At 32.5% G+C, this 13,964-nt stretch overlaps 2 protein-coding genes across 2 annotated transcripts; one reads left to right on the forward strand and one right to left on the reverse strand.

The window, feature by feature from the left end:
* Positions 1–1,370: 1,370 nt before the first annotated feature.
* Positions 1,371–7,202, forward strand: LOC130810306 (ATP-dependent zinc metalloprotease FTSH, chloroplastic). Its single transcript, XM_057676310.1, has 5 exons — positions 1,371–2,965; positions 4,737–4,983; positions 5,456–5,639; positions 6,201–6,372; positions 6,790–7,202. The coding sequence occupies exons 1-5, from the start codon at positions 1,679–1,681 to the stop codon at positions 7,009–7,011; spliced, it is 2,112 nt and encodes a 703-aa protein (XP_057532293.1). The 5' UTR covers positions 1,371–1,678; the 3' UTR covers positions 7,012–7,202.
* A 1,897-nt stretch (positions 7,203–9,099) lies between these two features.
* Positions 9,100–10,675, reverse strand: LOC130810487 (uncharacterized). Its single transcript, XM_057676565.1, has one exon. It carries the CDS (start codon positions 10,580–10,582, stop codon positions 9,638–9,640), a length of 945 nt encoding a protein of 314 aa, XP_057532548.1. The 5' UTR covers positions 10,583–10,675; the 3' UTR covers positions 9,100–9,637.
* Positions 10,676–13,964: the final 3,289 nt, after the last annotated feature.

Here is a 13,964-nt window from a genome sequence, read left to right on the forward strand (position 1 = left end):
AATAGATTAAACCCAAATTTGAACTACATTTTTTACTAGATTAATTAAATTTAATTAATACTATAATATCATTACTATCTATCTTTCATAATTTCATATTCATCCTTTTGTGCCTATAATTTTGCTATCTTAATTTAAATAGTGTTTTTTAAAAAAAATTTAGAAGGCAAATATATAGAGTCAAAAACACGTGGATTTTTTAAAATGGGTAATTATAGGAAATCTTGAACTATATTTGTTAAATATAATTTTTGCTATATATGATTCAATTTTATTTCAATCTATATAATTTTTAAATTTTCATAATTTAACTAGTTTATATATAATAAATAATGTGCTAGTATATCGATAATTTAGCTCCCTTAACTCAAAATCTTGGCTTCGCCCCTGGATGAGATATATATTAAGATATCTTTTATAGTGTAACAATGATATCGTACACTAAATTTATATATTTTAATTAATTTTAAATTATAAGTTGAATTAAATTAGTACTCCACAAAGAAATTTGACATTGAAAAGATTTTGATTTTCTTCTTTCTCCTCTTTTTCCCTCCATCCCTTAACTTTAAAAAAAAAAAAACCTTTTATTATCTTATCATTGTTGAAGTTTTGGAAAAAAAAATGTTTCTATAATAAATTGCAAATAAATCTACCAGCAATATAATTGCTACATCAATAGTCAAATAAGGCACATTTATATTATTATCAATGTTAAAAGATACAAGTTTGATTAAAAAAACTAGGACAATAATTTTTTTTACAAAGTTGCAGTCGAATTTCAAATTGTAACGGAGTTCGAGCCTGATTCAAGTCGGATTGTTATATTTTTATGAGATTGAATACCTATTTGACACCGGATTGGGTTGGACTATGGTCGAATTTAGACTTGGTTGCCATCCCTTGTATAAGTATATGTTTTGGATCATAATCGGATTCAAATAGTATGCAAACTTTTTAGTTTTGTGATTACACGATAGGTTGGGTGAAGAGGAGAACTAAGTGAGAATCGAACGCATGATCTTATTCAGAAAAGTCATACTCCCTTCAATTCAAAGTAATTATTTACTTATTTGGTTTTTCGATACTATTTATCTGTTACTTTTAATTTATATTTTATTATTAATTTATATGTTAAAACATAATCAAGTAAAATCTTATTTAATTTGTATTAATGTAAGTTTTATTAATATAATATTTTATAATTTTTTTTATTAAATACAATATTGAGATATTTAGAAACAAATTAATATACTGAATTTGGTGTAAAAACAGAAAAAATACAAAATTCGATTCTGAATCGAAAACAAACTCTAATTGCTTAAGAACAAAAGAATGTGAGTGGACAAGTGAAGGCACACGTAGACACATTCAAGCAAAAACTTCATCTCATGGACTATATGGAATTCCAAACCATGTTTTACATTACAACCCCACTTGTGATCTAAGAATCCAGCCCCAAGCCTCCAACACTCATGTCACAAATTAATCCACGCACTAAATTCATTGTCAAATTTAATTAAATTCAATTCAAAATTCCCAATAAATATCTACACATTGATTTTTCGTTTTTGTGTTCCACCAAAGCATCAGCACCTTTCAGCCATAAGTTTCTTATTACTTCATATTTCTATCCCTCTCCTCTGAAACACCCCCCAAAAAACTCAAGGCATCAACCATGGCAAATCCTTTGCTTTCTTCAAGCTTTCTTAGCAATGGCATCCAAATATATCCACCAACTCCCAAAACTACAAAACCCACTTTTGTTTTTTCACATAAGAAGAAGCTTTTAATCAAACAATCTCTTCCCAATTCAAAAAACCCTAATTTCCCTTCAAAATCAACTTTAACAGCTTTAATTTTATCAACAACTATTGCTTCACAACAAGCGTTAGCACTTGATAATTTACCTCCTCCACAACCTCCTCAAGTAATTGAAGCTCAACCCAATGCAAATAGTCTTTCAAATTCATCACCCTTTTCACAAAATTTGGTTTTAAATGCTCCAAAACCTTCAAATTCTGACCTTCCAGAAGGTTCTCAATGGAGGTACAGTGAATTCTTGAATGCAGTCAAAAAGGGTAAGGTTGAAAGAGTTAGATTCAGTAAAGATGGAGGTGTTTTACAATTAACTGCTATTGATGGTAAAAGAGCTACTGTAGTTGTTCCTAATGATCCTGATCTTATTGATATTTTAGCTATGAATGGTGTAGATATTTCTGTTTCTGAAGGGGAGGGTGGAAATGGGTTGTTTAGTATTATTGGGAATTTGTTGTTTCCTGTTTTAGCTTTTGCAGGGTTGTTTTTCTTGTTCCGCCGGGCACAAGGTGGGCCCGGAGGCCCTGGTGGGCTTGGTGGGCCGATGGATTTTGGCCGATCCAAGTCCAAATTCCAGGAAGTACCTGAAACTGGTGTGACATTTTCTGACGTTGCTGGTGCTGATCAAGCTAAGTTAGAATTACAGGAAGTAGTGGATTTTTTGAAGAACCCTGATAAGTACACTGCATTAGGGGCAAAAATTCCAAAAGGGTGTCTTCTTGTGGGCCCCCCTGGGACAGGGAAGACGCTGTTAGCGAGGGCGGTAGCTGGGGAGGCAGGAGTGCCGTTCTTTTCGTGTGCGGCGTCTGAGTTTGTAGAGTTGTTTGTTGGGGTAGGAGCTTCTAGAGTGAGAGATTTGTTTGAGAAGGCTAAGAGTAAGGCACCATGCATTGTGTTTATTGATGAGATTGATGCTGTGGGTAGGCAAAGAGGGGCAGGACTTGGGGGTGGGAATGATGAGAGGGAACAGACTATTAATCAGTTGTTGACTGAGATGGATGGGTTTTCGGGGAATTCGGGGGTGATTGTTTTGGCTGCGACGAATAGGCCGGATGTTCTTGATTCGGCTTTGTTGAGGCCGGGAAGGTTCGATCGTCAGGTGACTGTTGATCGGCCTGATGTTGCTGGGAGAGTTAAGATTCTTCAGGTATGGAAGACTATTCATGAGACTCTTGTTCAGTTGCATACTTTTTTTGCTATTCTAATATGCTTATAGTTGAATTAGTGCTTTTTAGTGCATGTCTAGGTCATTAAATGTTATTTTGATGTAGTGAATGTTGGTAATTGTTTTTGTTAGGCCGTGACAATTCGTCACATGACACTCCATGGGCCCACTTGTGTGGATACACTCACGGGGCACCAGTAGGCTCGGGCCTACAAACCCACGAGTAATGAGCATTGAGTTGCATACGACACAGGATGAGTTTCACTTTTTCCCGAAACCATACGTTATTAGGACCAAGCATTACTCACCAAGCATTATAGTGGAATTAGTGCTTGTTAGTGCACGCCTAGGTCATTAAATATTTTGATGTAGTACATGTTATTTGTTTTTAGGGACATGAAATGGAGAGTATTGTTCTTCATCATCAGCTTTTTGGCTTATAGTTATAGATGGGAACATGGGATTGCATAATAGTTAGCTTTGATGGTCTTGTTAGAAGTTGAGCGTATGCAGAGGCTCAAGCTATGTTATTCGGACTCTTCATTTCACTCCACGTATCCGTGTTCGATCCTTGATGCGCGGACATGGTTTGACACTTAGACATTTCATTTTAGGCATAAAATTGAATATTTAGACATATCCGACTCTTGGACACGTACTAGTATTCGACATCGGTGCCCGGGTCCCAGTAACATAGATGCAAGTTAAGTATTTGAAGGTAGTACAAACCCAATATAGACATCCACTGTATATAAATTCAAAGAGTTATACTAGAACCTCAAGTATTAGTTGGATAAGAAAATACAAACTTTCAAAATGTATAAACTCGCAAATAAGATATTAGAATAGTGGATAAAAGGAAACTTCTAAAAAGTGTGTAGTGTAATGTTGAAAGTAAGCTTAAAGCTTATGTGAAGGTTTGTTTTGTAAGTTGTAGGTAGCTCCCTCATCAAATGGTAGTTATACTTATTTATTGAAACTAAATGGCGCTGGAATAGAATTGCTAGAATAATCTAATTGTTCCATTGCATCCTTGGAACTTCTACATTTATCGAAGCCAAAAGCTTATATCCTCGTCAAATGAGCTCCATCATATAGAAGTTGGGCCACACCTATCTAAGGTCATAAGATGGAGTACATGAATTCATTTTTTTGGATATGAAATGGATTGCATAATTTTTTTCTTTTATTCATGGTGGGTTGTAATGTGAACTTACGAGTACATGATTTGATTGTTGTAAAATGAATTTATCTATTTCAATCATATGCGCTTCTTATTATTGTGTAGTTGCAATCAAGGGTCAATTGGAAATAAATATTTTTTTTGTTACAAAGGTAATGTTGTATACATCCAACCCCCAAACCCTAAATAAGCGTGAGTCACTTACTTTCGGGGCGATGCCATGATGGCATGCTGATGTTGTTGCTCAAGTTACCTACCCCTATTTCTTCATGTCATTCTTTATCTGGCCCGCTTCAAACAAGATGAGAAAAAGGGGAAACCTATTGATTATAGGTTTCATATTTTCATATTTTTTCGATATGAAATGTAGGAAAGTAATTTTAAATGGATGTGATGCTTTCCTAATGTACTTTTTGAGTGATTTTTTTCATGCCATTTCTCAAAATAATTCTCTTGAAGAAAAGACGGAGTTCTAAATGTAAAAAATACTCGTTTTTATAGGTAGGAACTTGGAGCCCATTATAAAATGGATGTGTTTTGTGACTTCTTTTATACCTGTTAATGTTATAGGTTCACTCCCGTGGCAAGGCACTAGCAAAGGACGTCGACTTTGAAAAGATTGCAAGGAGAACCCCTGGTTTTACCGGAGCAGACTTGCAGAATCTGATGAACGAAGCTGCTATACTTGCAGCTAGGAGAGAACTTAAGGAAATCAGCAAAGACGAGATATCTGATGCTTTAGAGAGAATAATTGCTGGCCCAGAGAAGAAGAATGCAGTTGTTTCTGAAGAGAAGAAGCGATTGGTAGCTTATCACGGTGGGTCAAAATGAGCAATTCTACCTCAATCGTTTTTTCGTAAAATTAGACCGGTCAATTTTTGTTCCGGTACAAATACCCCGAAAATATTGTTCCGATCTGAATACCCTTCCGATACCAATTCGATTAACCAACATGACCCTTTTTACTACAATTTGGTGAATTTATGGGTTTTATGTAAATTTTTCAAGTTACAACCTAGAAATATTAATTTATTTGTCAATTATATTATTAAAGTTAATATTCCCGAAATACGACTTGAAAGGCTCTCTTTGGCCTGATAAAAAATTAAAATTTTAATTTTAAGCAAAAAATTACATTATTTTTTTCGTTTTTATAGCAATAAGAAAAATCCATGACTCGTTGGGTTAAATCCGACACACCCAAAACCGACCCGACCGACCGATTCGACATATCAACCTAGTATGCTAGTCCTCGGTTTTAACTGTTTTACATCGTTCTTTTTTCGCAGAGGCTGGCCATGCCCTAGTGGGTGCTCTTATGCCTGAATATGATCCTGTTGCTAAAATTTCAATCATTCCTCGTGGCCAAGCTGGTGGTCTTACATTCTTTGCTCCCAGTGAAGAGAGATTGGAATCAGGCCTTTACAGCAGAAGCTACCTTGAAAACCAGATGGCTGTTGCTCTTGGTGGCAGGTGTGCAGTGATTTTTTGTTATTGTCGCTGTATAACTCAATTTATAAACTATCTATTGCGACCCTGATTTTGTGCCCCTTTCTTCGATGGGGTCAAAGATTTTAGTTTATTAGTTTCGGATTATAATGGCCTATTAAAATGACTTATCAAATCATGCGCATTTCTAGTTAATTGAAATAGTATCACTAACAAGGCAACTGCCACATGATTCGTAATTCACTAATCTCCTCGGGAAGTGCGAATCGAGAAAAGCAAATGATAGGCGGTTTTGGGCTAATTTTTGGTCACTTTGAGTGACCACGAATTCAAAAAGAATTAAGTAGCGAATCATGTTATACCCAAGGTTGCGTATATCTGACCCCTAAACTCTACGTATGTGGAATGGTGGGAGTCATTTTATGGCGTTGAGAAAATGGAATGTTTGCTGTATAGCGGCCCTGGTTTGTAAGTAGAAATCACTGATTTTTATATATTTTAGTTCATGTAGCCAATTCCATATGGTTCGGATTAAGACTTAGTCATTATTATATAATGACCTTGAAAATCGCCATGTTTGTGCAGGGTTGCCGAAGAGGTGATATTTGGTGAAGACAATGTTACAACAGGAGCATCAAATGACTTTATGCAAGTTTCACGAGTGGCAAGGCAGATGGTCGAGAGATTTGGATTCAGCAAGAAAATCGGACAAGTTGCTATCGGTGGAGGTGGTGGAAACCCGTTCTTAGGGCAGCAGGTAGGCACATTATTAAAATTTTAACAGTAGTGGTTGTTTGATTGCACAAAGGAAGTTTCCCTTTCGAAGAAGTTGTATGTAGACACAAAACCCGGCTTCAAAATAAATTTTAAATAATGTAAAATTAATGTAGACACAAGACCCGATTTTGAACCGACCCGATAACCCGAATGAACACCTCTCTACACTCAAAGCAATAAACATCTTTTGTCAATCGAACATGTTGATCGAAACCAAGTACGACTCGACTCGATCCGAATAACCTGCATATTTGAAAAATTAACTCTACTCGAGGTATCATGATCGAAATTAGCTTGAAAACCCGAATGCACACCTCTACAAACATGTCCCTGATCTCTCACCAATTGAATTCTCGTTTGTTGCTGTAATTAACAATTTTTTGCGTTTGTTGTATAGATGTCGAGTCAAAAAGATTACTCGATGGCAACGGCTGATGTGGTTGATGCTGAAGTACGAGAATTGGTTGATACAGCGTACAAAAGAGCGAAGCAGATCCTCACGACCCACATCGACATCCTCCACAAACTTGCTCAGCTACTCATGGAGAAGGAGACAGTTGACGGTGAAGAGTTTATGAGTCTATTCATCGATGGAAAGGCTGAATTATATATATCTTGAAGCTTGAAGCTATTAATACCCGAATTCGATTAGAAAATACATATTTCATATTTGAAAATATGAGATGATTTTCATTGTACAAAATTGAATGTTCTGGCTTTTGCTATACGTTTAGCTTTTTCCATACTGTAGATTGAATATATGGAGTATATAAGCACCCAGAAGTTCAAAGGGTTGAAGCTATCACAAAATCCCTTCAGAGCAAAGATGAAAGCAGTCTAAATTTATTTTAGTAAAATTAGGGAATAATTTCATCTGTTGGGTTGAATTTATGACCTAATTTTATGTTCTAATCATTTAGTCTCGTTGACTTTTGGTACGGAGACTAGAAATTGAGTATATTGAAGACCAAAAATAGATATAGGATCAAAGTACTGAGTTATATTAAAAGTAGATACTGAGTAAATTTTTTATGATAAATTAAAATAAAAAAACAAGGCAAATTGAGTGGTATAGAGAATATAATTTAACTAGACTGAATTTTAATTATTATAAACAATTGGTTATATTTAAATTTTAAAAAACTAAAATTTTTCCATTTTGCTGTTTTATCCTCTTTCATGACAATGTACTTTCTTTGGCTACTAATAATTGTTACACTTTTATTTTTCACGCTACTCAATGAACGATTTTAATTCTTAATATTGTAAATTAGTTTTATATGATCAAAATCGCGCATTGAATAGCAAATTATACATTATACGTAAAAAAAATATATAAAATAAAATTAATTAATAAATAATTATTAATTGATGAATAGTTATTGCTACACTGACTGTGGCAACTATTAAAAAACACAGATAGTATATCCTTTAGGCTTAAACTACAACGGCACCTATCATACATGAGACAGCTCATATAAGAGGGTGAGGGTCACACACAACTCATAAAAAACATGCAAAATTTGAAGCAAAGATGGGATAATGGACCATCATGTAATATGTATTTTTTATATATTTATACTTTATATAGCTTCTCAAAACAATTTATTAATTATTAGATTTAGAATCACTATGAGACAACAATATCTTTGAATCATTAAACAAACTTGCAACTGCCTGCCTTATTATTGATAAACAAAAACATTATTGGCTATTGTTGATTTATCTTATCTTGTCGTTCCCCATTGTGATTTATTAGCATCTAATATATAATTTGCCTTATTTTTTATTTTAGCCTGTATAATTAATTTATCTTATTTTTATATTTGAATATGACATCAATATTTATATTCCATCTCTTATTTTTAAATATTTCAATACTTTAACTCATTCACTTTTGAAATTCGTTTTAAAAGTAAATGGGCAAAATGACTGAGACAAACAAGTAAACATTAAATATTTAAAGGAACACTTGTTTTGTTACATGAAATAATGTTGTAAAATTATTGAAGTCACATCAATTAAAAATTGAATATGCTTGAATATTCTGTAGACTTTTGTAAAATTTTATTAGTAAAACAACCATAAATAATACATACTTCACTATTCTTCTTTCTATAATTGTTATAAGTTCTCTTTAAATGAGAGAATTTTATAATGAAAGTTTTGTAGCAATCAAAAAAAAAAAAAGTAAAATTAATATATTTTGAAATTTATTTTAATTCATTCCGTCTTAGAAATATCAATGCGAGTTACATATGTATAAAAATGTGATGAAAATTATTTTGATAAGATATGAAATTAATCTTTTATTTATGGATTTATGCATTACAATTACTATAAACACTAATAAAGGAATCAAACTAAAATCTTAAATTATTCTTAACATTTTACAAGCATTTGTTTCTCATTTTTCCTCCTACATGGATTTTAAATTTTATTGAAAAGATCATAAATGTATAGTATCTCATATAAAATAAATGATCAATTAGTAATGAAATTCTTTCTTTTCAACATCAAAAGGATCGATTGATTTGCTTGTCAATAAGAAAAAACCAACAAGTATATGCAGAAAGAGACCTTCTCAATCCAAACTATCGTCTTATATTAGAACATATGTTGAAATATAGGATGGATTTGTAGGTGATAATCGAATTTAAGATTTTATTCGGAAGTAATGATATTTGCTTTAACTGAGACAAAACTGAAATTAAGAATAATCGATGAATAGAATCCAAAAATCAAATGGAATAATTGCTATGAATTGAAGGGAGTATAATTCTTGATTTCTTAAAGGTATACTATGATAATTATTCTTCAAATATGTGTATAACATTTTTATGGAGTCTTTGGCAAACGGCTAATAACCGGTAGCAAATAGCTGAATATAGAGGCTGATTTAACTAGCTGATATATTAACTGATTTAACCAGTTGGTTTTGAACACACTATTGAGCAGCTTATTCAAAAACAACTTATTTATAATAATAAGCTGTTATGAATAAGTTATTTCAACCAACTAATTTACCAAACATTATCATTGGATGATTTGACCATCCAACTCTCTATTTGTATCAAAACAAACCAAATTTTCAATAAATTAGTTTGCCGAACACTCCATATTTATAAACAATGACTTTACAAAAACAAAAGTTCAAAAAATAATTTAGATTTTTCTATTTTCTTTGCAATTCTTTGTTTTAAACTACTATTATTAACTAAACTCTCCATTAGATTCAAAGACACCTATGCATGAGTTAGGATGTTAAGGAGAGAAACTCTTGTACTAATCAAACTCCTAAACACTCTTTCACTCCCTTTTTCCAATTCTCCAATACAATTATCTAACTCTTGCATTGCCTTTAATACTCCCATTCTCATTACTTCTTCCTCATTCTTCTTTTTCTCTCCTTTACAATTATTCTTTTTTAACTCTACTAAACTCTCCACTCTTCCAATGACCTTTTGGAACTCCTCTATCATCGCTTGATCATCCTTTCTTACCTTTTTTCCCAGCCCAAAACTGGCCCATATGGGCCTTCTACATAGCCCGAAAGAGCCCGTGATGGCCCGTAGGACCGTCTCGGAAACCGACATTGTTGCCCTGTACACGTCCCTGATGACGTACCCTAGCTCGTCATCTGAGTCGGAATTTAAGACATTATTAGTAGTTCCATTCGACGAGGGCACGGGAATGGTGGAGATAAGCTTGCCAATATCACTGGCAATCTTTTTTTGAGCCTTTAAGTATAAGGTCAACTTTAAGTCGTCCTTCCTACGAAGGGCGACTTGGGCCGAAGTAACTTCCTCCTTAAGGCCCAACATGGAAGCCCGAAAAATTCCAAAGACGTCCACGAAGCGGAGAAAGTCTTCTAGAAGCTTCTCAACGACGTTGGTTTTCGAGGAGAATGAATCTTGAGTCATAGGAAGCTGTAGTACATCGTCAAGAGAATCTAAAACACCCTTTAAACGAGTAAGCCCGTCCACAACTCTTGAGCATGGCCCGGATTGGGCCCATTCCCAGGCCTGAAGCCCGACTAACTCTTCCTGGAGCTGCGGAATCAAAGGGTGCAATCGGTAACAAGGAAGCGAGACAGATCGTACATGGTAAGACTTCGAAGCGGATCCACCGGGCCGCATTTGCGGGCTAAGTGGGTTCGGGAAGGAAACCGTACGGCGGTATCGGCCCATGATTTTAATTAATAAATTAAGAGGGATTATTAATTTTTTTTTTTTAGAAAAATTTAGTGATGAAGAAGAGATATGGGAATGAAAAGAAAGAGGAAGGATGGGTTTTATATAGGGTGGTTAAGAAAAGTAGGCGCCCAGGAGTGGGTAAAGTACAGGCTGGGACGGCATGTGGATTCATGATTTTCTGCATTTTGTGATTTAGCAATTACTAATCATATATTTGTTTTGTTTTTTTAAAATTAATTGTGGTTTACGATTTTGATTTGAGCTTAATGAAGAAATCAAATTAAATCAACTCATACATTCCAAGAGATCATTGTGTTCTAATTTTGTAATTTAATAATATGATAAAAGAATGAAAATTAATCATCTTTTTTTTTTATTATTTTTTGAAGTGAATCATCTTATTATTACTTAATGTGTCGATTGATAAATAATTGGTCCAAATGAAAAGAAGTGTTTTAACGATTAGACAGCTTTGGTCGAAGTCGAAGAATTAAGGATGGAGATCTCTTGAGAAAACAACGGTTTAATTAAGATGTTTAATGGATAAAATGATATCAAATAATCGATGAATTACTAGGTTTGATACTAAACACACACAATATGTGACAAAAATATATTATAAGGCTATAACTAGACCGGCTTATTTTTTTGGTTTATTTATTTCTTTTGTATATACAAAAAGTTAATATTATGATATTATGTGATTAGACGATTCAAAAAAAGTTCACTTGATTATATTTTTCCTTACGCATTAGCCGCAATATATAAAATAAATTTAAACGATAAATAGTGTTAATAATTGTAATCAGGGAAGGTTTTGAGCATATTCGACATGTTCGATTGCACAGGGCTCTAAAAACTTGGGAGTCTCAATAGTAAATTACATAGTGTATATAAGGTATTCAGCCTAATTGTCCCATTTAGTTTTTCACACTTACCGAGGCAACATTTTAACCCTTAATATCTCAAATTATTCTTAATTAAAAATAATAAAAAGTTGATATTTATAATCCTTGTATTGAGACGAATCAAACAAGATCCCATATGACTATGTTTTAACTTATAGATTAAGAGTAACATACAAATTAAAAGTAATAAGTGAATAGTGCCCAAAAATAAATGGGACAATAAGGCAAGGAGGGAGTATCATAATTTTTCAAATTGCACCGGATCTTTAAATAATTCATCAATTTTTGCTTTGTTTATTACTCTATATTTCAGAACGGATGAAGTAATATATACACTCTATCAGTACAAAAGAACTAATTAAACCAAAATTTTAAATTGATGGTTATATTCTTATAATATGTTATTTCTATCACACCATTTACGCGTGGATGAGATTCGAATATGTGTGCTTCTGTTACGTTGGCTTCTGCACTGTTCAATATATAAATAATTAAAATAACACATTAAATTGCGTAAAAAGTAAAAATATAGCAAGTAAATAGTGTAACCTCTATAAGTTTTGATCAGTTTGAATCAATTTAAATATAGAATTATATAGTTAAAATTGGATTAAAATCCTATATTTTGCGATTAGTTATACATAGCTAAAAATTGTGGTTGAACCAAACTAGAGTTTAGTAAACCATTTTATTTGTAATATGGGTTGTACAATCAAATGTACTTCAAGTAAATAGATTAACCATATATTACTCCTCTGTTATAAAGAAATAACCTCAATTAAATAACTAAATATAGTGATAACAATATGGAGTATATTTTATGAGCAAATTGAAGAAATAGATGGAAATGATGGAAGTATAAATAAATATAAATCAAATGTCTGAATCAGAATTAAGAAAAATATATAAATTTTAATTGAAAATAAAAATAAAATAAATTAGAAATAATAGTGTTATTATGAAGAAGGCTATAATTCGTTCTTTGAGATAGAGCACATAATGTTGAAGTAGCTGTACACATAATGTTGTTGTGGGCTTGTTGGAGTAGCTGTAGATGAAGGCAAGTATGACAGAATGGTGTATGGAAAAAACTGTCTAATCTGATTCAGTAAAGATGATATTTTTCTAGTTCGGTTTTTTGCCATTTTTGGGTTTTGGGTTGGTTTAAAATTAGGTTTTATGTCAGCATTAATTTTTATATTATTTTAAATTTATTTTGAAGTCGGGTTCGATTCCAAGGTTAGATAAATATCAGGTCATCTGACTTGTTTTGAACATCTCGTAATACTATTCCTTTTCAATTTTATTTCGGTAATTTCGACTCATTTACAACAACATAAAAAATAACATAGTCATATAAAATCTTATCTTAATCTTTTTATAACCTAGTTTTTTAATAATATGAAATTTTCATAATTTTTCTTTTACTTAAAATAAAGATATTTAAAATATGCTCTTATGCAAGGTTTTTTTCTTTTGGGGGTAAAATTGACCGCATTCCTCCAATCCTCTCTTTAAGAAGAAGACAATAAGTAAGAAATGTATGTTATCTTCTCTCATCCTGATCCTGTTTACCGACAGAATATTAAATTGATGATGATAAAGGATATTCAAAATATACATAAAATTACATATAAAAAGAAATGATAATTGAGGAAATAGGACTAGTAGGAGTACTGTCACATGAACGGTGGCTTTTGTCTTGTATACTGTCGATTTGCAAAGTTAACCTAATTTTTGTTAAGTTAATGCCATTTAGTTTGCCTAATTTTTTTTGTCAATGTTTAATATATTTTTTTTTATTTTTATTCATATATTTAGCTTATATTTTTATCTAATAATTAATTGATTTTACTGGGCACAGATCGATTCGTGCCTTGCTTTTTAAGTAGTAGTCGGTTATATCAAATTATGTTTATATTACAGATGGATAAAGAAGTAGAAGATACTCTCAATTGATGTCTAATCCCCAAAATGGTGAATAAGGCTGAAAAAGTTTGGACTCTTTTGTAAGTCTTTCTGTAAGTGGGCTATTGACTCTTGGGCTAAGACCCAATGTGAATGCACTATCAAAAAATACTCCTAATTCCAAGGGGTCTCAAGTCTCAACAATACCCTTGACAGGAATCGACATGAATCTTCACTTCACTTCCATGCTTTACTTTCTTGTGCTTCAAATCTTGTTTGAATTGAAGGAAATGAAAAAAAAAAAAAGAAAAGATTTAGAGAAATGAAAACTTACTTATTTGAATAGCAAAAAGGGAGGAGAAGGAGTTTGAAGGGAAGGGATTTAAAAGGATAAAGTCCCTTAATTTTATTAACATTAGAAGCTTTTTATACGCAGAAAAATTTAAATCTGAAAGGAAAATGAAAATTTTTCTCTTTCTACTTCCTTTCTAAACTAGCGTGGAAATATTTTCCCTCTCTTTTTCTTCCCTTTCTTTTTTTTTCTCCAATTTTACTGTCCA

Source organism: Amaranthus tricolor, chromosome 4 (genome assembly GCF_026212465.1).
Source record: "Amaranthus tricolor cultivar Red isolate AtriRed21 chromosome 4, ASM2621246v1, whole genome shotgun sequence".
Classification (NCBI taxonomy): domain Eukaryota; kingdom Viridiplantae; phylum Streptophyta; class Magnoliopsida; order Caryophyllales; family Amaranthaceae; genus Amaranthus; species Amaranthus tricolor.

Coding starts and splice junctions, on each gene's coding strand:
- LOC130810306 (XM_057676310.1), top strand. CDS start 1,679: ATGGCAAATCCTTTGCTTTCTTCAAGCTTTCTTAGCAATGGCATCCAA. Junction 4,984..5,455: donor GCGATTGGTAGCTTATCACG/GTGGGTCAAAAT, acceptor CTTTTTTCGCAG/AGGCTGGCCATGCCCTAGTG. Junction 6,373..6,789: donor ACCCGTTCTTAGGGCAGCAG/GTAGGCACATTA, acceptor TTTGTTGTATAG/ATGTCGAGTCAAAAAGATTA.
- LOC130810487 (XM_057676565.1), bottom strand. CDS start 10,582: ATGGGCCGATACCGCCGTACGGTTTCCTTCCCGAACCCACTTAGCCCG.